At 39.9% G+C, this 25604-nt stretch overlaps 1 protein-coding gene across 3 annotated transcripts in view; it reads right to left on the bottom strand.

The window, feature by feature from the left end:
- Positions 1-25604, bottom strand: part of LOC131583041 (protein FAM169B-like) — a 40735-nt gene that overhangs the window by 14172 nt on the left and 959 nt on the right. Inside the window, exons 1-4 of one of the 3 annotated variants that reach the window (XM_058846801.1) lie at positions 21069-21134; positions 8938-9071; positions 6113-6212; positions 29-114 (exon numbers count right to left, since the gene is read on the bottom strand). In XM_058846801.1, the coding sequence (XP_058702784.1) occupies positions 29-114; positions 6113-6212; positions 8938-9071; positions 21069-21102 (354 nt within the window). In that variant the 5' untranslated portion in view covers positions 21103-21134. Of the gene's footprint in view, positions 1-28; positions 115-6112; positions 6213-8937; positions 9072-9724; positions 11615-21068; positions 21135-25604 lie in introns of those variants that run through there. The other 2 variants (XM_058846800.1, XM_058846802.1) reach the window with 2 other exon arrangements.

Genomic DNA, 25604 nt, shown 5'->3' with positions numbered 1-25604 from the left:
AGGCAACTGATCGAAATAGCATCCTCACCAAAACAAGCCCATCTCTAGCAGGATCAGCCGTCTTCACAACATCTTCCACAGGCCACCAACGCTGGCTCAAATAAATTGCCAAAACTACAAAAAAACAAAAAACATGGGAACACGTTACCCACAAAGTGCATTCTGAATTTTTCCACAGGCAACCTCAGATCTACTTCTCCCTCCAGCTGACTCCAGTCTGTTCTGCTGTGACACCAGAACAACAAGTGTATTTCAATTTTACCTCCGCGTCCCTTGATATCCAATTTTCAGTACTGCACGAGGCATCAAGGGAAAGTAATTTTTCTCAGGAGCTGATGTGACTTTAGTGTGACAGCCTGTGCTCCATATGAATAAAGCACTTCCTGCTTAACAGTAAGTTCTGTAGCACATTAGGTCTGAGTGGCATTTGGGACAGAGGAGCTACCTGGATAAAGGTTAGTTTTCAAGTTTCTTTCAAACTTTCTCCAGCCCACACACACATATTTGCATATATTTGAGTGCACATATTTGCACTCATGCAAGTCAAACACAAAAAATCTCGTATCTGCTTTATCAAACAGCTTTTCAGCTCTCTCTATGATTAAATTTCTATCTATGGGTACCTTTTGAGTACAAACTCCTAAATCTATGCATGGCCAGATATTCTCAGAGGTTCAAATGCACACAGAAAGGTTTCTATCAACAAAAGACAGACATAGACACACATAATAAGGTACACTTTGCCCTGAAGCAAAAGTGTATCAGCAACCCACGTAAGTCAAGTCCTCATGTAGGTGTGATGCAAAACTTGCACCCCACTTCTTCCCATCCTTCCTCAATTTTTCACATTTGCAGGAACAAGTATTCAAACCCTACTCCTACATGTTCATCTACAGAATTCATTGCCTGCCAATAGATTTACAAGGAAAAGACTTGAAGAAGCAACAGTGACACTGAAATTACTTCCAAGCCTTGTTCAGAAAGAAAAGTTTTGACATGGGGTCATTTCAAAGGAGAGAGAATAAATTTTAAGTGTTTAGATGAGGTTTTGGAATAAACACAGAATCTGATCATTTATGACCACAAACACATCAAACAGCAAATATTTCAGCAAAAAGCACTTTTAGTATCTGTACACTGGTGACATTCACCTAAAGTACATGGCCACAATTTCAGGATTGCTCAAGAGCACCAGTATCTTTAATATCTCTAAATAGGGCACCTACCATGTCCATTTTTATATAGAAAGACAGAATATAATATAGGGAGAATGTTGCAAAGAACAGCACAGAGTTCACATGTCCTGAGTCCTAAAAGAGTGCTCGAACAACTGGCTCTAACCTAGCCAGCTACAGACAAATAGAAAGTTCAAAACCATCTGTGAGTTAGAGACAAATTCACACACAAGGAAATTAAATTACTTTAAGGACAGGATTCATCATTTACCTGTTTTAGCCTCAGGTTATACAAATGTCACTGATGCACACAGGTTAATTTCCCTTTTTGCTTCAGACTCTATCACTCCTGCTGGCTTTAAGGCTGGGGATTCAGCTTAGCTAACTTATATTTCCAATGAATTATTAAAGCATGTGCCAGAAAGCATTACACTTTGTGTGCTGGGTTAACAAGGAAGAAGTATTGCACGCAAGGGCAGATGCCTGTTTATAGCACCAGACTCAATTCATTAAATATTATGCACTTACTTGCATGGGATTTTCATACTCAGTTTCTGTGATGGATTCAATCTGTTCCCTCAAACCCTTCCCTCTGCTTTCAAATGCAGCAGCCACTGCTCCATTACACATCCATGAAACATGCAGCTACAAAGGGAGCTGAGTCGCACAAAGGGGACATAATAGGCCAAATGCTGACTTTAATAAGAGCTGCAAAGAGGTTTGGCACACAGTTCAGACATACAAGACACATAGTAAAGGTCAGAAAAGTTTTTTCAAAGCTTTGAGGAAAACAGGAAGATGTATGACCATGTTGGAAGGAGTTGCTTTTATAGAACATTTACTGTGCTATTCAATAATTTAAATGTGTGGAAGGGAACACTAGTTGACATAGCAACTGTCACATCACATTACTTGAGCAACCTTATCTATATGGATGCCTTCCTTGAAGGAAAAAACATTTCTCCAAATTTCACACAAACATATGTACTTTGCTTTTTGTTATCATTTTTCAAGTCAACATCTGGTCCACAGTTAAATCCATCCATGCTTCCCCATACTCTCATTTCCATTTTATAATCAATTTTGAGGAACACTGTTTCAAATGCAAACATGATTTGTGAGACCACATGTTCCCTCTCTCTCTCTCTTCCCAGTCTTCTTGTTCTTTCCAAAACATTCAGTTAAGTTCACCTGATCATGAGAGATGGAGTTATTGCCAACACACATCACCTGAACCCTGTGAATCATGATGTGTGTGAGTACAGTGACCTTGCCACTGCAGGGCCTGATGTGCTGGATCTTGCAGTTGCAAGACCAGGTGAAACGCATTTCAGGTCACAATTAATGGGGTTTACACATGCTCAGGTGGGTGGCTTTCCCTGTAAGCACCAGCTTGATAAACCTGAGTACTTTCATCACCTGCACTCAGACAAACACAGAGTTCCAAGAAGCTGACAGGCAGCAGAGCACAGGATTCCACAGCACAGAGTGTTTGCAATCCAGGACTGAGCTGAATTAGCATAATGCAATTGTGATTATGAAATGTCTACTTTTGCTGGGCAAACATGGATCTCTTCCCAATTCAGGCCTGGATTATATTTTTACTTGCTAGGCTATGCTGGCCAAATGCTCCCACACTGGTATGCAACTATTTAAATAAAATGTGCACATCAGGATTCTACACACAGAGCAAAGAAGAAAAAATAAAGCATCATCCAGCTTGGCCCATCTTTTTCCCCTGACTTATCTGAATTGCTGAAACACATCCCTCAGTTACAAATTAAATATGACGACACATATGAGAGATGTAATTAGAGTTTGTTTAATAAATATCTGAGATAAAGTAGTGGTACTTTCTGCAAAATCATCTTTACCTTAATTCTGTTACTATTTCAGATTGTTGACATACTTAAAGAGGTCGCTTTTGCAAGACTTCCACTGTGGAAATACTCTGATACTGGAACAAGCTCCAGTATCCTACTTTGAACTGCATTCTGCAGCATCAACATATCCTGAGCTAGCTGGGTCCCACAGTTCCCCGTCTTTATAATGGAATAAGAGCATTTCTCACTCTTTTCTAGGAATTTTATCAAAACAAATACATTAAAGCTTGGGAGGCAGGTAGATTCCTGCTGGAATGGCAGCCATTCAAGTATCTCAGATTGATCTTTCCTGCAACCAGTCACATTTTCTTCTACAACTCAAGCTTCACTCTGTGATTTGTTGCAAATGTCTTGTGATAAATGTTCCAAGGCATCCCACAATTATTGTGAATTATTAGATGCAGCATACAGAAAATGCCACAATAAGGTATGTTTATTTAGTGTTATAAAGATGTTAATCACCCATGTTATGCTCTGTAAGCCTTTACAATGCAATTTACATTCTCATAAAAATATCTGTACAGATATACTAACAGAACACAACACTCAGCCCATCAAAAATAAATTAAAAATGCTTCCAACCAAGACCAAGTCCTACAGAAAAGCTGCCATACCCATTTTCTCTTTGAAATATGCAGATCATTTCAAACCACAAGCTACACATCACTTCTGGACAACCCATCTTATCAAGATGATCAGAAATAAATCTCAGTGGTAGAATCCACCCCTGTGTAAACCAATTTTCAAGAATTAAATGCCATCAAACTGAAACACAGTATGTGGGGCCTACCAGGAAATTTGCTTCTCAGAGTGCTCCTGCTGTGTGGAAGAGAACTAAAATGCAGATGCAGTGGACAGGTGGAGGAAGAGATCAACTACAGCAAGATTGTTTCCCTCTTCCATCTGGATGACACTTGTTTCACAAGAAAAGTGCAAATCTCAAGCCAGGAAAAGAAAATTATGTAACCTGTTAAATGTTATCATTTAATGTCCTTAAAATAACAAAGACTAAGTTAAAATATATTGCCTTTCTCTGAAGGAGTTGGTTTTGAATTAATTTGATCTGTTCACTGGTCAGAACAAAAGGTCATGTAGGTGAGCAAATCCAGGTGGAGTTGGCCCATTAGCACAGTCTGCCACCCTGAGAGTCAATTCCAAATGTGCTGAGATGTGGGAAAAATCTTAGGACAAAATACTTCAAATGTATATATCCATATGTATAGGTATGTACATACATCCCAGAAGGCTTTAAAGAACTAATGAAAATTTATTAAAACTCATCTAAAGAAAAAAAAAAATAAGATCACATCAGTCAAATTTGATGTATGCAGAAAGACCAGCCACATGTTTATAGTATATAAAATTAAGAAATAAAGAACTTCCAGAAAATCCTTTAAATCACACTTTTGGAAGGAAATATCAAAAACCACGTGAGGGAGGCCTTATTTAAATAACCAGGCTTAGAGATCTCTCTGTTCCTCTGACTCTGGACTGGTAACTTAAGCTGAAATTTTGCAAGGGAGGGTCACAGCAGTCAGTCAGGCTGTTGTTTGTAATATAATAAGGTGTTTATTCTGCTAGGTTTAAACATTTAATGAAGATAGCTATCAGGTAATTTAGGCTCCAATTGGACTTGTTTGACCTGTTCCTGTGAGAAATCATTTTTTCTTGTGTGCTTGTATCTCATTAATACTTCTTGTTCCTAATACTATGAGATCATTTAACTGAAGAGCTGTGCTAAATGCACTTTCACCTGCATCTATTTAAGAATTCTTTATTTCTGCATTGTAATTACAGATCCAAATTCCTCTTGTGCAGCCTAAACTAACTCAGTGCTGTTTTCAGCTACATTCCCTTGAACATGAGTCAGGAGAGCACAACTGCACCAAGAGCAAGTCTGGCCTCTGGTGTAGATGCTTCTCCACTTTACCACACCAGTGTATACCTCTCTTCAGAAAACCATTAATGGAATATATAAATTAGTGTCAGAAGAGTAATTCTACATCAATAGCTTCAGAGGGACCAGAAAGTCTTTTGACTACACTTGGAACTTGGAAAGGTCTCCTACCTTCTCCTGTGAATCACAGCCCATTAGCAAAGGTCCAGCTGAAATCCTGTGTAGAAGGAGCTGGAAAACTGCAGAGTTCACCTCTAACCACAGGTGATTCTAATCTACCTTTTGTTCTTCTGAAGAAATCTCCTGGTTACAGAATAGGACTGAACAATGAATACTTACACTAAGAGAACCTGTTCTAGGAGTGCAAGATCGTTACCTGCCACACTTAGAACTGAACAGAGAATTCTGCTTTGCCTTTGCTTTATTATTAAGAATACTGGCTATTGAAGCCTTTCAGGCATAATTTATAGCTTATCCTTTCTTTAAAAGTACACTTTTAATGACAGATGTCATTAGCTGGCACATTTAGAAGCTGGAAGTTTAAGAGGTTTCATGTGTTCTGTACTTCCTAAGTGACACAGTGAAGTCAATGCAAAAGTTCATGTCCTCATTGCAAATATTCCAAACATTCTACAGCCTATTGCTTCACAATACCAACACTCGTCATTTAATCTACACACCAGTAGACAGCCCTCACACACCAGTACAGAAAATAAAAGGTAAATAAACCTAGGACTGAAAAAAATATCATGAAGTAAAAAAAGAATATGAATAATAATCAGTAAGAAGCAATACAATTTCATACCTGTATTTTATTGTTTAAGCCTTTCAGGATTCTATCCAAACCATAATGTGTTAAATTTCACATCATTCTGAATTAGAAAAATATTATCCTGTTGAATAAAGTCAGAAAGAATAACAGATTTACCCAAGGTGATTTTTCAGGTACCAACAGAGAATTTATGCATAGAATTTAAAAGCCCCAATTGTCAGTTCTTCCATCTAATCAGCAGTCCACGGATACAAATCCTTGACAGATCACCTGAAACCACTTCAAATTCAAAACAAAACCCAGAATATTTTAATACACAAACAAACAGACCATCTTAAAGAAATTACAACTACCCGAGTTTCAAAATATTTTGACCAATTCTAACCTGTCTCTTTATCCTTTGGATCAGTTAACAGCAACAGTTTGCAAGTAGGATTATTTCGGTAGAGAGGGACAAAACACACACAGGAATCTTCAAGTTTAACCTAAAAAAACAAACAAGCCCTGTAGCACTTTGCACTGCAAAGCTCACAAGTACTTCATGTATCAGATGCACTTATGACATGTTTTATTGACATGCTTTGCTGACACACATGGCACAAGCTTAGCACAACACCCTCACAATCCTCAACTTCAAGGCACTGAAATACACATAATATTCTAATGTTATCCATAAGGAAAATTAATTTAAAATAAATCAAGCTACTGAAGTTAGTGAAGACCTTCATGCTGACTTGCCCTGGTTAGTACATAACCTGGCTTTGAACATTGTCACACCAGACAAATGGTGTTATGAAAGACCAGACACATCAAATGAAAACAAATACAACTTGCACTTCTTACAGCATCCTCCAGCTGAGTACTTGTGGTGTTTTGCAAACAATGAATTAAGCCTCAGGGTACAGGGAGTATCAAAGCATTAGGGCAGTGCCTGGGCAGTTTATCTTCCAGGCACAGCAAGGGTAGATAATTGGCACAAGGTGGTTAAGTTGAAGGCAAAGCTAAAATCAAAATGCAGCTCTCAAGCTTTTGCTCTTAGACTAAACTTCTAAATGATGTGACACATAAACACAAAATTACTGCACTCAAACAGCTCTATATGCATAGAAATGACGATTTCCATATGAATATTGCAAATGCTGTCATGTAAGTTTAGGTACAGGCAAAGAGCGTGCATGACTTAGCACAGTATGTACTGTACTTTCCAAAATCTGGTCCATTGTGTATGTGTGGGTGTGCCTCTCTCTCTAATTGCACCCATTTGTCAGTTTGCTATGAAACTCAAATCAGTCACGTGTTACATTTAATATTTCTTGGTACATGGAAGAAATATGAATATGGATTATTCAGGATAAAAACTCTAAGCTGAAACCAGTGCTCACTAGTTGATGAGTGCCAGAATCCTGGAAGCATCTAGGCAAACACTGGACTCCAGGAAAAAAAAAAAATTAAAACTGCTTGAAATCTGTATTCATGAGCTTGCCTAAATCTGGGGATTCAGTTGTTCTTTGCATGCTTCAAACATAACAGCATCGATGTCACTATGGCACCTGGGAGCATTTCCATAATGAAAAGGCCAGGACTACTTCCAATTCTGCCATGATTGTTATTTTGTTTGATAAGGTAATGTGCACTTTCACAGCAGTTAACAAGAGCAGCACGAGCCAAGCATAGCTTTGTTAGCTTTGTGTGTGGCCGCTGCCAACAGGCTCCCATCCTCACTCACAGTAATCCTTGCTATTTGTGTCCTGGATGCTTGACCAAGCCATACCAAAAAGAAGTTCTGTGACCCCAGCAAGTGGGCTGACAGCCACTTAACTCCTGCTAAGTAATTATGCACTGTTGCCAGTCCTGCCACTTGAAACCTGTTTTAATTCAGATGCAGAAGGGGGAAAAATGCTTGGTAATGCAGTCATTATTCAAACATCAAACCCCTCATCCTTCAGGTTGTGGGTCTATAATAGAGATTGTTAGCTGAGATGTCCACCGGGAATGGGAGTTTTGCCTTATTACTTTTAAATTATTTTAAACTGCAAAACATCAACATTCTATGAGCTATTTATTATAGACTATAAAGAAAAAGACAATACAGCAAGAACAATACCATTACTTATGCCCTTGACTGGCTGACTGCAGATTAGATTAGACCTGAATTAAATGAATGCAAAGAGAAATGTGTTGCTATGAGACTCAAATCAGTCATGTGATGTATTTAAGGGCTGGTGACAAGCCACAAAATCAAGACAGTTGTGAATCAAAAGCCAGAAGTCCACCTTTAACTACTGATCTCAGCGTGTGTGGCTATTGCAGGAATACACAGAGCACTGCGTGGGATTTTAACCTCCCCTCCCTTCTACAGGAACAGCAGATGAACCTCTGAAAGTACAAGCAGACATGGAAGGTAAGGACACAGAAGCCCTAAACTGAGGGATCGTTGCATGTTCAGTCTGTTGCTATTTAGCCCTACAGTCTCCACTAGAGGGCATTAAAAGAGTATTTAAACCCTGTTGCATTCCCAGCTCAAAGCCGATGCTGATCCCACCTGGAAAAGCATTTTTCTGGAAACTACTGCATATTATTTTCCTAAATTGCAGAAAAGCTACTGTATTCAAAACATTCATTTTAACTAATCCAATTTCTGCTTTGATAGTACAATAACAGGTACCTCAGCACATCTTCCATGATGTACAAAATGCCGGAATTAAAGATTTCATAGGTTGAGTGCAGTAAAAAAAATTAATAGGCCTGTTCAGTCATCTCTATTCCACCCAGGTGTCTTAGGAACAGAATTCCTTTGGGAGAAGCCACTCTCAGAATTACCAATACAGGTATTGGAAAGAATGGAAAACAACAGACTGTATCACAGTGCCTGTGTAAACTGCACAGTAGAGGCAGAATACAGAGTAGCACCATGGTATTAAATCTCTATAAAATTTGGTTTTGATTCAGTCCTGTAAGGAGGTAGGTCAAGATGCAAAGTTCACCAAAGTACTTCAAATCCTCTCCCACACTCAGAGGGTTTTAGACTTGGAGTTTAAGCTTATCTCCCATTTATAGCAGGCAAATTATATGAAATCATGCAGGATTTGCTGATTTAAGAGATGTACAATCCAGCCACACCAGTTTACCCCTATTAGAAGATCATAAACAAAACTAACAAACTAATCTGCAAGTATCTAACTTGCAGCATGAGAAACATCAGCCTACTACCTCTCCTCCTCCAGGGATGGAAAAAACATCAGGAGTGGACAATGACTTCTTCAAGAGTTTTTCATAGTATGTTTCAGCATCTGCTTGCAGAACCTCTGGATCTCCTGCTATTGTATCAATGAAGTAAAGTTGACCTGTGATTAAATAAAACACAAGAGATTTTTACTTTCTATATTAAATAAGAAACCTAGGTCTTAAAAACCTTAGTTTCCCCAGGAGCTGCTTGGTGTGGCTGGGGCCTTAATGATCTCATTAGAGCCTTTTGTATAATCCTAGTCTAAAACAGTAAGGCTGGTAAAAACCTGTCTGTATGTTATTTACCTCTTGACATGCAATTTTACAAAGCAGAACCATGACAGCATCAAATCACACTTGTCCCCTTTGAATTCAACAAGCACAGTCTCAAATTTTTCTAGATGTAAGTAAATTGTTTTAAAGCTGAAAGAGCAAAAAAAAACACTTCAAAACACAGCCTGAGTTTAGCACTATCCAAAAATATAAGAGGAAAAGAATTCCAAAGCTTCCATTATTTCTTGGAAGACTGCCCCTTTTTGGGTCAATCTGTTGTTTGATCTGTTGCTTGTCATTAATTTTTCCTTCTCTTTTTTTGATTAACATCAGTTGGACACTTTCATAACAATGAAATAACATATTTACCTACACAAGACTTTCCAAAATAGTAACATTATCTTTTATGCAATATAACTTGGAATCCATGTGATTCAATGCTGGAGGGTATTTGTTAACTGTATGCAAACAAAAATTACATAGATCTGATGCTTATTACCTAAATGCAAAGTCCAACTTGGAGTTCCTGAAGAAGCAATAACCTCCTTCTGATATAACAAACCAGACTGCATGGTAGCTCATCACCAACCCAAGAAAAAGAACACGACAGGAAATGTGTTAGCAACCCAAATGGTGTCCAGACACTCTTCTATCACAGGAATATAACAGCTTCTCTTTAAGGAGCCTTCAATCAACAGGCTACACCTGCAACTCTTGTAAGCCCCAAAGTGAGGCTCAAATCTTCTACCACACAGCTGTAGTTGATATCTTAGTTCTGAATCCTCCCTTTTTAATGATGGTTTGGTCTCACTTGGCAGCTCCCTTGGTAAGTTAAATGTGAAATAACTGCACTGATAGTACAGTAAATGGCTAAGACAAGTAAGAGTCTTAAAAGGACCAGTGCAAGACCTGTTTATACTAAGGTTAACAAACTATGAATCATACAGGTACCATATTGAAAATTATACCTTTCCACATAAAAGTAGGAGCATGGGATTTGTAGTACCAGGTCAGACCATTCATCAATGGTCCCACCACTCTCCCTTCAGCAGTGATCAGTATCTGAGTCCCCAGCAAAAGGAAAAGAAAATTAAAATGTTTAAAATCCTTTAAACACTGTTTTCCTGCCCTTTGCAGGCAACCAACTTCCATCCTGAGGCTTGGCAGCAAAGCTGCATACTCAGAATACTGAAGAGAAGATACTCTGAAAATGGGTTTCATAGCATGTTTGTATGTGACAAAATGGGAGTGAAGAGCATTGCAACACTGGCAAGTAGAGTAACATTATAAAATCCCAGGCAGAAGTTAAATACCGTCAAGCAAAGAACTTATGTCAGGAGAGAAATTAAAGATTATTATTCAAAATTTTGGTAATTCGCAAAAGCAAATTTACTAGTAAATTAATCCTTTACAGAAGAGCAGCATGTAAGACTTGAGTTTAGCACAAAGAAAAATATTTGCCATGCTAATAAATACCATTCAGGAGGTGCTGCTTACAAAGCTCCCTCCTTCCATGGTGCAGCCAGTGCAACTTAACAGCAGAGTCATGTTTTCTCCTCACTGAACAAAGCTATTAACATTCTGCTACATAATATGCTTATACTCTAAGGTAACAAGAGCCACTTGAAGGACGAAATAAGGTCACAGATTAAATAATGAGGCATTAGAGGAAACTTCTGATCAACTTTCCATCAATACAGCTTTGCACAGAAGAAACGTTTTCTTTTAAAAAATACTTTTAGATTTCCAGTGAACTTGTCTTTCCTGTGCAATACATTGAAAAGGCCCAAGTGAGTTAAATTTCTTGTGAAGAAAAAAAAGGTTGAGGGGATAGAGAGAGTGAGGTTCCTTTAGGAACAATATGGAACAGAAATTACACTTTAGGTGATCTGGAATGACCTCAAGAAGTCAGTGGTGCTAAGGCTGGCTTTTGTGAACATCCCAAAATCTACACACACATGTACACACCACTCACTGTTCAGCTGCCCCAGGCAGGGCAAAAACCAAATTGTCTGAATTTCTCTTCATGTTAACTAATGTGTTTCCCAGTTTTTTGCCAGTATAAGTGACAAAATAACATTTGCCCTGCTGTGTATGTCCCTTTTACACTTTTTCTATATACAGGCACAAGAAAAGCCCTCAAAGTCTATCCATAAGTATTGTTTCTTGGCATTCAACTAAAGCCATAATTATTGCTGGCTAACAGGATGTTATAAAGGTTGCTAATCAAATGCAAAATAATCTACGTTTGCTTCAGAATAAAAGCAGTGCTGTTCTCCGAGGAATACTTCAGTTCGAGGCACAATCAGCATCTTGAGATATCAAAATTACGATGTTCCAAGGACAGCCTTTTGACCAAATTGGAATTACAGGATTTTATTTGAATTTGATCTTACCTAGCAGCAACAAAAGAGCACATGGTGGCAGCCAGTCTGCCAGGACCTTGGCAGCAGGTCCTGTGAGGAGCTCTGTGCACAAAGAGTAACTCGAGTCACAAATGGGGCCTCCTGCTGCAGCCACAGGGATGGGACCATAAACCAGGAGAATAAATCTAGAAGGGGAGGCCTCCTGCACCAGAGGGATTCCTGACATTGGGACTGGCATCTTAAACAGCCAAAGCTGCTAAACAAGGTCAAGGCATTCTTGAGGTGGATGGTGAAGCAGCAGTGACAGCGAGGGGGTGACAGACAGGTACCGGCCTTTGTCTTCTGCAGGGCACTGGCTTTCAGGGCAAAGGGCATGGAAGCTTTGCATTCCACAGGGAAAAATTATCTAGAGACAAATAAATGAGAAACCAAATGAGCACATTTCCATTTCAGGCATGCAGAATAGATTTTAAAGCAAAAACTAGCAGCGCATCTGCTTCTCTCTTTTGTTTCCATGGAGCAGTCTGGGCCACATTCTCAAGCGAGGATGTGCAAGTACATCTCCTCTCACTCTGGTGATCTGTCATCAATTTGCACTAAGAATCTGATTTTTTGAAGTGAAAAGATACAGCTAAAACCAGCTATAAATATCAGCAGGCACTGCCCATACAACTCAGTCATCTTTAGGAGATTCTACCCTTCGAAACCTCAGCCTAAAACATTGTCCAACTCTGTCAAAAAGGAATAAACCAAGGCCCCTGTTTCAGTCTAGACCCCCAAACTCAGATTTTTTTACTCCCATTGCTATTCCACCCCTTGTCTCCTCCAGGAGAGAGAACTAAATTTCATGGGGGTTTTATCAAGTGGACAAATATGCTCCTTGAAAGGTAAAAGTCAGACTAATTTTACTTCACTTAGGACCCAAAAAGATCAATATGTACGAATCCAGATATCTCATCAGCACACGCAAATTCTGCAAGTACAATCAAGTACATAAATGCAATCACAAAATGGGAGACAATATTCTACCCTAAACTAGAAATAATTTCTATGAATTAGAGACAGACCCTCATCAGTACAGATTCAGCAAGATTTCATTCTATCAGTTAAAGTAAGCAGGAAATATTTTCCATGGCAAAAGAATTTATTCTCAATACAACAGAAAACACATGGTGCATACAGTTGTATGTAAAATTCCAGAAGTGAAACTACAGACTGTTGTAATGTCCAAAAGTAAAGGACATACTTCTATCTAATCAGATATGCTGAAGCTTCTTTGCAAAATTGTTTTTGACCATGAAGCCAATACACAATTTAGTAAACAAGAGATATTTCCTAGAACCATGAAATGGTTTGGGTGGAAAGTGACCGTAAAGATCATCTCATTCCAATCCCCTTACCTGGCACCTGCCACTAGACCAGGTTGCTCCAAGCCCTGTCCAACCTGGCCTTGGACACTTCCAGGGATGGGGAATATTTGTATTCATTGTTAAGAATCTTCTATTCCTGCATTCACTTGTAGCTAATTAATACCATTCCCTTAAGCCAACGAAGTTGGTGGTACAGTTTTTTTCCAGACTAGACACACCACTGGTTTGATTAAGATGCACTGAGATATTGCTGGTCCTTCCAGAAAAGTCAGACTTGTTGAGATGCCCATTTCAGAGATTTGTAAGGGCATTTAGGATGCAGCCAGATTGTAAAGCAAAATACATCAACCTCACCGTAGATGAAGCATGAAAAGTGTTATGTCTGAAGTGAATTAATCATTTATCCTACAACTACTTTTTCGTGTTCTACAAACACAGAGAAGGATACTACATGCATCCATTAAGAGCTGTGTGTTTACAGAAGAGCCATCAGTCACCACAGGACTTGGATCTGGATTTTGTACGCTTGCGCAAATTTATGCATAATTTTGCATGTAAAAATATGAAAAACACCTCAGCCAGATTTCTACTGGTGTAGGAACAAGAGAGATAAAAAGAACTTAACATTTCTAATTTACAAGTTTCATTATTTTTTAAGTCAGTTCTGCCATTTCTAATGCTTGCAATAGCAGCACTGGCTTTGTTTATTGGCTTTGTTTTCATGCCAGTATATTTCACAATAACAAAAAAAACCACCAAAAAAACAACTTCAGCAGGTTTTAAGTATTTCTGATGATATTCTGAGGGGCTTTGTCCAAGATGTATTTTCCTTTTTTTTCTTTTTAGATCAAAACCCACTTTGCAATATGACACAAACATGCACCAGAACGAAATGACAGTATATCATCTCACTATTTAGGAGGGAGTGCTGTTGTAATTAAACCATGCTACTGAGAGGAGAGCTCCTAAGATTTATTCTTAACACAGGTGTGGTTTTGTGGCCTCTAACAAATCACTGCATCTTCTGACTGGTTCCTTATCAGTTAAGTGTATGTCTTATCTACCACTTCAAAAGGGTGTGATGCTTTCCTTATCAGTGCCTCTGAAGGCACTATGTAAAAAGACCAAGAAGTCACATAACATAAATTGTTCTCAGTTCTCCATAGACTGTCACTGCCACACTACAGAAGCACACCCAGGACAGTGTCTAGGATTGAATAACTACTTTTTTTGCCCTTCTGAACCATACACACATAACTGAAGTGCTGTCCCTCACCCTCTCACAGGAGCAGGAGCTCTGTGATAAACAGCAGGGCTTCACACAAACTCTTCTCCTTCCCTTCCCATAAGCCTGAACAACTCCAGGCATGTGGTTATCGTTAGACAACCATATTTGTTTAACCTCTCAAAGGAAGGAAGAGGTCTTTGGCACGCTCCCGGGAGTACACGCAGAACCTGACTCTCACATCCTGAATTTAACTGAGAAAATACATGTCAAAAACCCAAATTCTGGTATAAGTGAAACTGCAGTATCGTAACGGAGTGTGGTGGCAGCAGAGCCAGCGGGTGAACGCTGTGGTGTGCTATCTGTCCAGCACAGCAAGGCAGCTCTGCACCACATGCTGCACATCGTCCATGAGAACAACGTCCTTCCCACTGTTCAGCTTTCCCCCATTTCTAATAGATCAAGAACTCTTAGAATAGATGTAGGTTTCAGGTTTGTATGTTTCAACCCCAAAATTCCATTCATGTATCACTTACTATTCTATCACAAGTCAAATGGCCAGAAGGGCCTCAGGAGACAAACTAAATAAAAGGCTCTATCTGTAAATAACCTTCAACTGTGGAATCACTGTGGAACTGAAGGCAGAGGAGAAAAACCTAATCCCACTCCCAATAAAGAAATCTGTTTGATTAAATAGATGAGTTTAGCTCTATATGTCATTACCACAAATTTTATCACTCAAATGGAGGGCAAACCAAATTCTAGGCATGCCAAACACAGGCTGCTATCCCAGTAGCTATGCCATTCCGACAAACACATTTTTACTACTGATTTCAGGAAAGAGAAGAAAAAAGCTTTAGGTATACACATATATTTACCTGGATGTAGATGAGAAAAAGGAAAACACCTTCAATTTTCACAGACTTCCATGAGCTCTGAAGGCCTTCTGAACCTTCTGTTACCAGGTCTATAAAACACGTGTTTTTTATTTCCCAAAACTAAAGGTAATCCACAATTTTTGAAATGGAAAAAAAAATAGACAAGGAAATTAAATAATTGATTTAATTATTTAGCTTCTTTTATAAAACTACTTAGCTGAAACCACATTAATTAAAATGTTTTGAAGGTCAGAAAAGCAAGTGTATATTGAGGGGAATCACGTAAGGGTGAGTGCATACTGAAGAGGTATTTCCTCCACTTTCACCTGCACTGCTCCCATAATGAAAGTTCCATCAAATAGGTTCCAATTATACCCATTTTTCCTCAGATGGATCTTTAGTACTGTTACACTTAAAAATATAAAGCCACATCCAACTCATAGTACAAATAAACTAAAATACATCTGTGTAAACAGGCTACCCCATCCTATTACACACACAATGCACATCTGGACTGGCATGTTTAGGACAAAGTTTTAACCCAATGTAATTGAAAAAAGCTGAGGTATTACAGCCCAGCAACAGACTTTACAAATAAAAACTGCAGCATACTGTTAAACCATGGAAGTGCTACCAGCTGTAGCTGTGACATATCAGAATTCATACTTCTGCACATTTAACTTTGTTTTTCACAGAGCTTAGATGTAAAAACTAAAGAGGCAGCTTACAGAATAATTCAGCGAAAAATGCAGTGCTGGAGAAAAGAGAGATTCAGGACTGTCATTAATTAAGGCTTCGAGGTTCATGTTCACGTCAGGTTTTCCAAGGAAATTCTATCAATTGAGTGGGACTGCTCCTAATACCTCTGAGCTTGTGAACATCAGCATCAAGTTCTCAATAAATACTGGTTTTCATACAATCAAGAAATGGGCAGAAGTACTCCTGGAAAAGTCTGGCTTTGACTACTGAAGGTAGAGGTATGGATTTTGGAATCATAAGATGATTCAGGTGGGAAGAGACCTTAAAGATCATCAATTCTCTGCCATGGGCAGGGACATCTTCCACTAACCCAGGATGCTCCAAGCCCCATCCAACCTGGCCTTGGACACTTCCAGGAATGGGGCAGCCAAAGCTTTTGAAGCTTTTCCGACGTCAAAGTTGTCTTTTCTTGTATATGGAAGCAAAAAAAAAAAAAAAAAAAATCCAAATTTGTCAACTTAATTATTTGTCTATCCCCTAAATGAAATAAAATACATTACTTTTCCAGAACAATTGGAAAGAGGCTGCTTTGAAAAGGAAAATGGCAGAAAAGATTGTGAACAGCAGCAGATCTTTTATGAAGCACAAGTACAAATGCAGATAGTGCCAATTCAATCCTCTACAAAGATGGAAGGTAGAAAGGAGGATGCATTGGTCCAAAGTCATCCTGTAACTTGAGGGAAAGGAGGAAAACAATGACTCCCATTGTGATAAACAAGGAATAGTGAAACGGCAGGAAATGACAACTGAGTTTGACAAATAGTCTAGCACAGAGATGAATTCTCCCACGGGGAGAAGCCAGACAGACTGACAGGACACTTCCAGAAAATGGCTGTGTTTGAATAATTAAAAGTTATTGCTGAAACACACGCTGTTACAACCTGGCAGCAGGGCTAGGATTTAAGTACCAAATCAAATACATTTCCCCATTGCTACCATCATCCAAAGGAAGTGTGAGAAACCTAAAGTCACACCACAGACAGCCCTTACCATCACCTCATACAAACAACAGCAGTATGTGGCACACCAGGAGTACCTGAAAGCCCTGCTTTGCTATCAGAAAGGACAGTATTCCCCAAGCAAACAAACTAGTGATGAAAATATGAGACAACTGTCTGGATTTTCAGAGATACCAGCTTCAAATACCACATAATTTGAGTTGCAAATGCTTTACATCTGATAGGCCTACTGCTCCCACCAGCAGAGAGCATAAGTCTGCCTAAGAAAGCCCTTTCTCCAAATTACTCACAAGGACCAATTTGCACAGCTAGAATAATCTCAAAATAAAGCAATTAATTGGGGGGTGGGGGGGAAGGAAAGAAACAAAAACCAATACCCTTCCCCCCCAGTCATTTCCACTTTGCTAAATTTATTCTACAGCTGCAAATTAATACGTCACCTGCATCAACTATCACAAGGCTGTCTCAGAACTTGCTTTAATAAAAAGCTGGCAGTAGTGGAGGAAATATGTAAACATCGCTCTTGTTTCTCTGTGCCATTGTGTCAGCTATTCTACATGCCTTTGAAGGTGCTCCAAAATCAGCATGGCTCTGCTTTTCCCTTTTTCTCCTTTTGGGAGGAGGAAAAAGCAGAGAAGGAAAGACAGGCTGGCAACAGAGGGCTGACTCTGTGCTTGCTGTGCTCTTGATAGTGAGGCTCAGTGTGTTCAAATTCAGTTTACACAGGCTCTTCGGTAAGGACAAAAGAAACCACTGCTGGTGGTTAAAAATGCAAAAGGTTTTGATTGCAATTGCTTGACAATCAGCCAAAGATATGACTAGGGGGAAAAACACAGCAAGGCAGCTATGACCAGAATGGAAGAAACAAGGAAAAACACATGGCTCGACTTCAGAGCAGAAAATTGACTTAGGCTTTGCATAAATGACAGCATACCTCCAAGCCTGCCTGATCCACAGTCTGCCTGGAATGGGAACATGTAGGCTAAAAGCAGAGCCTATTAAAAGGCATAATGTTTCTAAACGGCATCTGTTACGTACTAATAAGCATTACTTAAAGGACACAGGCCTTAAAATTGCTACCAAACATGCACTTATCTGAAACTGCTGCAAGGCAATTGTTACCACAATGTCACATGACACCATGGGAATCTGAATAACACAAAATGTTTTTATTTAGTTTGGCTTGAAATCATTATGCAGGAAAAATATGGAGGCACATTCTGAGATTTTTTGAAACTGTGCAACTTCACAGGAATGAAACACCAGCAAGAATTACATCAGCGGAGCCATTTGCCATCTGTTGTCAGTAATACTATAAAGCCCAGCCACCAGACAGCAGTTTCAAAGGTTACAAACACAACTGTTTTCAAGCATCCACAGATCTCTGGGTAACTGAGCAGGACACAGTTTCCATCAGATATGTGCGACCCGAGGGTCTGCCAATCATTCTGCAAAGACAACATGCCAGAGCCGGGAATTGCCAGGCAAGGCGTTTGGAAGTCTCTCAGTATGCAACCTTTACACAATGTGGCAAATACATACCAGCCTCATCACGTAGGTTCCTATAACACACTCACAGCCATAATGCCTGCACACCTCCCACTTGCAAATTGAAACCGGCCAGACTTTCTCCTGTGTTGTTTGTTTTCCCAAGCTTTCCCTCAAGGGAAGGAGTGTGTTCACTGAAACGCTACTATGGAAAGGGACTCGGGTTTGTCAGCCGGGGTTTGGCCTGCAGTTGTCCTTTGAGGGAAGTATTTATGATTTTGTTTCCTGATTTCTTTTCTTTTTAGACTGTAACTACATATTTAGGTTAGACAGCAAGGTTTCAACAACTTGCCTTAGCTGTGGCAATGTTATGGCAGCCCCTACCTCTTACGTACACACAGCCTGAGTAAAATTCTACCTGTTCCATACATGAGATTTTAGTTCCACAGTAGGAGTGTGCTTGTTAATCAGTCTCATCTTAGAGCTCTGAGAAGCTTTTTTAGATGCAGAGGCCACATTCCTGATAGTGCCTATACGCTACCTGAATTCTGCATTTCCACCTTCCAAGCTGTTGACCTCTTTCCTATAAACTGATTAACACGGATTTCATGGAGGGCAGGGAGATTTCCATCTTCCTAGAGAGACAGATGGAAATTTAAGGCTTCATTAATGCAATTGCCAAACTAGATACACAGGTTTCTCATCCACTAACTAGGATCTCAGGCTCCAGAGCTGCATATACGTGGTTGCTCACTGTTTCTGTTACGTGGTTAACACATAAAAATCTGACTTTCAAGGTGTTCTGTAATCAAAATGAATTTGCAAGAAGGCTGAATTTAAAACAAGAACCTCAAGTTCTAGGTCAACAGCTGGCCTGCTTCTCAACAGCAAGGCCTGCCTGGAACTTGTAAAGGGGCTTAAAAACCTGGGAGTGTAAACAATCTTTCCCTGTGAAAAACATACAGGAACAGCCATCAAGACTGAGTTATAGCATCTCAATTACAGCACAACATGAACTGAAAAGCAGTATTTGCACAGCAGCTAATGGCTGACTTCATGTGCTCTTAAAGTGTTCTGTATACTCAACTTGCTTACTGGCAACTGCTCCATAATTATTTTAAACATAGATTTGTGCAATTAAATAACTACACCAAAACTCAGACAACACCTAAAAACAACATCAGCTGTCCCAAAAGAGAAAGGAGATGGAAGAACAACTATTCTAAACATTCAATCTGAAAGTGATGAAAAAGTCAGGGAAAAATGTAGACATTAACTGAATTGCCCAACACTATAATGCTTCCTTGGATATGAAAACCCAAGTTCTATTCATCTAGAGATATTTTAAGAAGATCAGCAGAACTAAGAGTCTCCCCTCCAAGAAAAAAAATAGCATTATTACAAATGTTTGACTTCCGTCATTGGTTGATAGGAGGGGGAAAACAGAGCAATCTGACTGCAGTGCATTTAGCCATGAGAAGCTAGAGGAACTAATGAACAACATCATTATTTTACTGAAGGGGATGAAGTAGGTCCTTTATATAAATGGCAGCAACTCAAAATGTGTTTCAGAAGATAAATTCACTTTCCCTACATTTACCTGCTAGCGTGACAAATTAAGAAAGAAGATATAAAAACAGAGCAGGAGGGAAAGCAGCACAAAAGCTAACTGAGGTGATGCAATGGGCCCTTATCCAAACAAGTGCATGAACAGAGATTCTTGGAAGTCCTCCTAGTCAAACACAAACCCAGAACACTGCACATGCCAGACTCCTCTGGAAATCCATGGTGGAGCACGTGCAGAAGATCCACCTATGCTAAAATCACGTTCTTTACCAAGCACCCGAAGCTCGGCCATTTGGGAACTGACACAATGCCTGTTTATTTCAAAGCACTCTAAGTCCAGCAGGTACTGAAAGGCTGAGTTCTGCTGGGCAGAGCAGCTCTTCACCCACTGCCAGAAACAGCAGCAAATCAACTCCTGCTGAAAGGAGAAGAGGGAAGAGTGGCTTTTCACACAGAAGTTCATCCTCTATATCCATGTGCTTCTTGTTCTAGTCACCTCATCAACAGCAAAGAAAAGCTTTAATTAACAGTTTTTAAAGGAAGGGTACTATATATGTATACAGCAACATATTTGTATAATTTGTATATTATACTTTGTACACTACTCTGCAGTATACAAAACCTTTTATATCTCAACACCAAAACAACCCGTTTTTATGTGATCAAGAACCAATGTGTTCACTGCCTCTTTTGTCCCTGTTAAACCCTGCTGCTTTTGTTGTTTGGTTTTTGCTCACTTTGGGTAAACAACAGCCGATGGTGCCTTTGAAAATGGGTATTTTTATGCAGTGCTCCCAATGCACCTTTAATGGCTAAGTACTTGAGATCTATTGATGTCTTGAGTCATCCACCTGTGCTGAGACCCCAAACACACACTGCAAACAGGATTTTGGGGATCTTCCTCTCCCCAGCACCACCTGCCGAACCACAGCGGGCAGGAACCACCAGGCCGACTCTCTCTGGGCAGGCTTGGACTAGCTGAACACCTGGAAAAGTCACCTGTACGCTGAGAAATAGAAAAATAAACCCTGCAGCACCTGCTCTGCGTGACCCTGTGCGCAGGGCTGGGGCTGCCCGCCTCCCTCAGGCGCGGCCGGGAGCGCGGCCATGAGGGGCCCGGCCCCGCCGGGGCACGGCCGCGGGCGAGCGGGAAGAGGTTCCCTGGAAAGCCCCGAGTGTTTCGCGGCGTCTCGGCCGCCCGTGGCCACCCCGAGCCGCCTCCTCCCTCTTACCCGCGGCGGCTCTTCCTCCTCCCTCGGCCGCCATCACTTCCTGCGGGGCGGCGCGGGCAGCCCTGAGGGCGGGCCGGGCTCGGGATGGCGGCTGAGGGGGCAGGGGACGGCGAAAGGCGGGGAGCAGAGGGGCCGTGCCCGGAGAGGCCAGGGGAGGCTGCCAGGCTGGCTGGGGGCTCGGGGAATGCCCTCAGGCTCGGGGAATGCCCTCAGCCCCCGCCATCGAGGCACGGCCGTGGGGAAGGGCCGGCCCACGCTGCGTGTGAACTCACAAAACTCTCACAAAAATCCCAAATTATTCATTTAAAAGGCACAGAATGTCAAATCATAAACCTAGCTTTGTGTTAACGCGGGTGGCATGAGGCAGAAGGCTTACCAGAGGTAAATAAGTACAAAAGTAACATTTTTCTATCATTCTGCAGTGACCACTGTTAATCTGAAAGAGGCTTTTGGAAAACCTAGGCAGCTGCCTGCCGTTCATTACCACAAACCATAAAACTGAGGTACAGGCGCTAAACCCATTACACAGTTGTCAAAATTAAAAGTAGAATTCAAGAGTTGACTCAGGGCAGCCTTCATACCCCCATAGTACTGTCACTCAATTATATTTAAGATAACAGATTCAGGTATCAAAGTCATAGATGTCTTAAGTACATGGAAATAATGTTTGCAAAGTTAAAAATTCACTTTTGCATTTCAAGCACCCAGGTATGCTGTTGTGACCTGGAGGCCTGACTCAGTAGAGACTCCACTGCCTGTCAGCACAGCAACCAAAAACTCCTTAGCATTGTTCCTCCTTTCAAATGCTTTAAAACACACAGCAAAGTAAATTAGTAAAATTTTAATTTATTTTTTTTTTTCCTGTACAGGACAAAGCCATTTCATCCCGTACACTGACTCTCCAAAGAGCAGATGTCACATCACCACACTTTAGAGACCTTCAGTGGATTTCAGCACATGCTCATGATCCCTTGAAGCTTTGTACATTCCAGCTCTCCCCATGTCACCCACGGCCCAGAGGTTTGGCCCTGCTGTGGTCCAAGGTCTGGTTTGATGCAGCAGGAAAGACAGGAAGCTGAAACCACGCAGGTGATGTTGGTGGGATAGCAATGGTTAGCTGGTAAAAGATTCAAGAGAAAAGATACAAAAGAAAAAAAACAAAACCGAAGCAATCAACCAGAAAACATGATGATAACTCTAATGGTGAGGATCAGCCCATACTAATAAATGTCAGAGACCAACTCCCCAGCCTATTAGATACTTCCTGGCCAGCTAAAAATCATTCATTTCCTTATCAGCAGTGGTAAGCATGTTACTGTTCAGCCCAGCAATCTGTTAGTTGTAGCTATTTTGCATATTAGCTGATAAACAGTTAATTAAATTGTGCATATCCTGCTTGCAGAGTCTCTCTGTGCTGGTAAATGACACCTGAAAAAAGCAACCTGTTGATCATGGGTTGTATGTGCCCTGCTAAGTCCTTTCTCCTTATTACAAACAAACAAATAAATTAAAAAACCTGTCAATACACAGCCTTTAGTTTTGATAATCCTTCAAGAAGACTAGGACTGATAATGTAACAGCCACCCAACAGCTTGGCTACATTCAACTCACATTCAGTTTGCAATTTTTTCCATCAGTGCTGAGCAATAGGTATATACCAATGGAACTGTTGAAGAACTAAAATAAATAAGCAAACAACATAAAACGTGGCAATTTATATCCAAAACCAGACTGACATTGGCCCAGCTTGCCCAGAAAATTTGTGGCTGCCTCATCCCTGGAAGTGTTCAGAGCTAGGTTGGATGGGGTTTGGAGCAACCTGGGATAGTGGAAGATGTCTCTGCCAAAAAAGCCCTGAGTAAGTCTGCCATTATATTTTTCCATTTACCATTTCTATGGATTTTGTTGTAGAAAAGGCCTCATTCCACAGGGAACAGTGAGCTTTACACAGAAGCGGTTTTGTGACATTGCTTTCTATCGACATAAAAAACAGCTTCAGTCTTTCCTGAGGACCATTTATTTTTATTAGAATGGAAAGGAAATATGGAGTTATAGATCCTGAAATTTCTATTTAAAGTCCCATTATAGTTTAGTGTTAAATAGCATAACAGCTTGATTTCTCCCTCCTCTCATTAAGTGTTGAACAGCTGAGATAAAAATTAGAATATATTAAACACTTCTACTTCACAGTTTAAAACACTGGTCAGTGCCTGCCAATAACAAGAAATAAAAGAAATATATGTAAGTAATAATAAAAGAGATAAAAATTAAAGAGCTGTTTCTAAATGAAGACCCATATTCTGTTCTTCTTGCCACCTACTAAAAAGCTACTCAAGCAGTGTGCTGCCAGCTCTGCGGTGTGGTCAGAATGCATTTGCAGAAAATATATTTTTCTCTTACTCAGCAGTTCAAACAGTTTTTGAAAGTATCAGACAACTGTGCAGAAAAATACTCAAGGTGATAACCAGGATTTTCATAGTTGAGTTGCTTCCATTTCTTCTCTACCTCAAGATGAGTGTCGTGTCAATCATATCCATGTGTAGCAAGAAAAACAACCAGTGTTTAGCTGAGTCAGCTGTGTCTGTGACTTGCCTTCAAATAGCAAGGGCTTGGATTCTTAATTATGGATGGGGAGATTAATTTGAGCAGACCTCAAATATCCAGTGACCCTCAAATCCATTGTTTTGAGCACAGATACACATGGGAGTGCTAGTATTAAAGCTACAATCATACTTCAACAAAAACTTCAAGAGTGACTTCAGCTGAAGAAATATTAGAGGAAAGAAAAGGTTTCATTTCTGAATAATTTCTGAGTAAGACCTGATGCAAAATTTTCAATTCTTGTTTTAACTGTGTGGCACAGCTGCAATAAATGCATTATTTCTACAAGTATACTGCAATGCACACAAAGCTTGGGAACATAAGCAATCAATTAAATCAGTGCAAAAATTAATTTCAGTGGTCTGTGTTAAATCACTGGTTTGTTTAAACCACTAGCATTCCTCCCACACTTGCACAAGTGTTTACCAACACTGGAAAAGTCTCAGAATCTTTAGTTCCAGTTCAGCAAACATCTGCTTATGAAAAAGGACTAACTACTGAAGACAATACTTCTCCCCCCTTCCAAAATTCTATCAGCTTCTTCATAAAGGCTTACTGAATTAATCTTTGCTACTCTGTATTTTTCTTCTACTCCTTTTTTCCAGCTGTAAAAACTTTTAGAACTAGTACTACATTCCAAACAGATCATATCAGTTGTTTCAGAGTGCATGGAACTAATAGACTTACATCTCCCCTCTGGAAGAATATCTAATTAAATACCTAATATTTTACTGCACTCAAGCAATACTCTTCATATTTATATGTATAAAGCAGCTCTCATGTCCCAAAGAAAATAAAAATTCTCACTCTGGAAATTAATTAAACAACTATAGACCTTAAATCTTGCCTTATTCCTTACAAATTCTTTGTTCATTGGACCACCCTGTACTTAGATTTTTTTTTTTCCTAAAAAAGAAAAAAAACAACACAAATGAAAAATAACTATGAGAACACTGTTACGTCATTGCCCTGCTCAGAATCATAGGAAGTGTTTAAATGACTGGTCAAGCAGAAAAATTAACAGATAAAAATCTTGATTGACACAGGAGTACGAAGGACTGTAGGATTTTAAAAGTAATCAGTTGCAGTGGTGCAACTTATTTAAAGTTGCAGAAAGCTCTCTTTCCTGTATTAGAACCTCCTTCAGCCCCAGCAGTCAGCACAAGTTAATTCTGCAAGTTGTGTTAGGGGAAGAAATGGATGGTGGAATCAGTCTTTTAAATAAAGAGAATCCAGACATTTTTGTGTGTCTCAGCACAGGACAATTTAAATGACAGACACAGGTCATGGCTCCAAACCTCATTCAGCCACCACCCAGCTCAAGGGATTTCTTCAGAGATTTTTCTTTTTTTTCCCTAAGGTCTCACAATTACCAGCTCTCTTGAGATAATATAGTGGCTTTCTATTCTTAGCTTATTTCTCCCCTCCCTCTCTCTCTCAAGCGCACACACACACACACACACACACACACACACTTCCTACTCAAAACAAGACCCAGTGAAACCCTCTGCCCACATAGTTAAAATTCCCAAGAGAACTTGCATATGCTTTTGTTTTGGGCAGTGACAATGTGCATATGTTTTGATTCCAGGCCCCCCCCATTGGCTCCCAGGCTCCACTTTAATGAAGACAGACCAGCTATTAAACTCACCAGTTTCAGCAAGCTATAATCCATCTTCTAGAGTTCCTCTGACCTTGCAAGTTGGAGTGAGATTTTCTAACATGTTGCTTGTTAAAGGATATTACCAAGTAAATGTTTTGGGTTAGCAAATACACATATTTTCCTGTTGGTGTTTAGTTTGAAAAGTGTACAGTGCTTGGACTCTTTCATAACAAGCCTGAGATAAAGATCAAGAGCAGTAAATCAGATAAGTGCTGTGAAGAGGAACAGCAAAGTTACCCCTGAGCTTAAGTAAGAAAAAGTCCAAGAACAGT

The sequence above is a fragment of the Poecile atricapillus genome, chromosome 11 (genome assembly GCF_030490865.1).
Source record: "Poecile atricapillus isolate bPoeAtr1 chromosome 11, bPoeAtr1.hap1, whole genome shotgun sequence".
Lineage (NCBI taxonomy): Eukaryota > Metazoa > Chordata > Aves > Passeriformes > Paridae > Poecile > Poecile atricapillus.
Note: the sequence above shows the minus strand (reverse complement) of the source record. Positions and strands in the feature narration are given on the sequence as shown.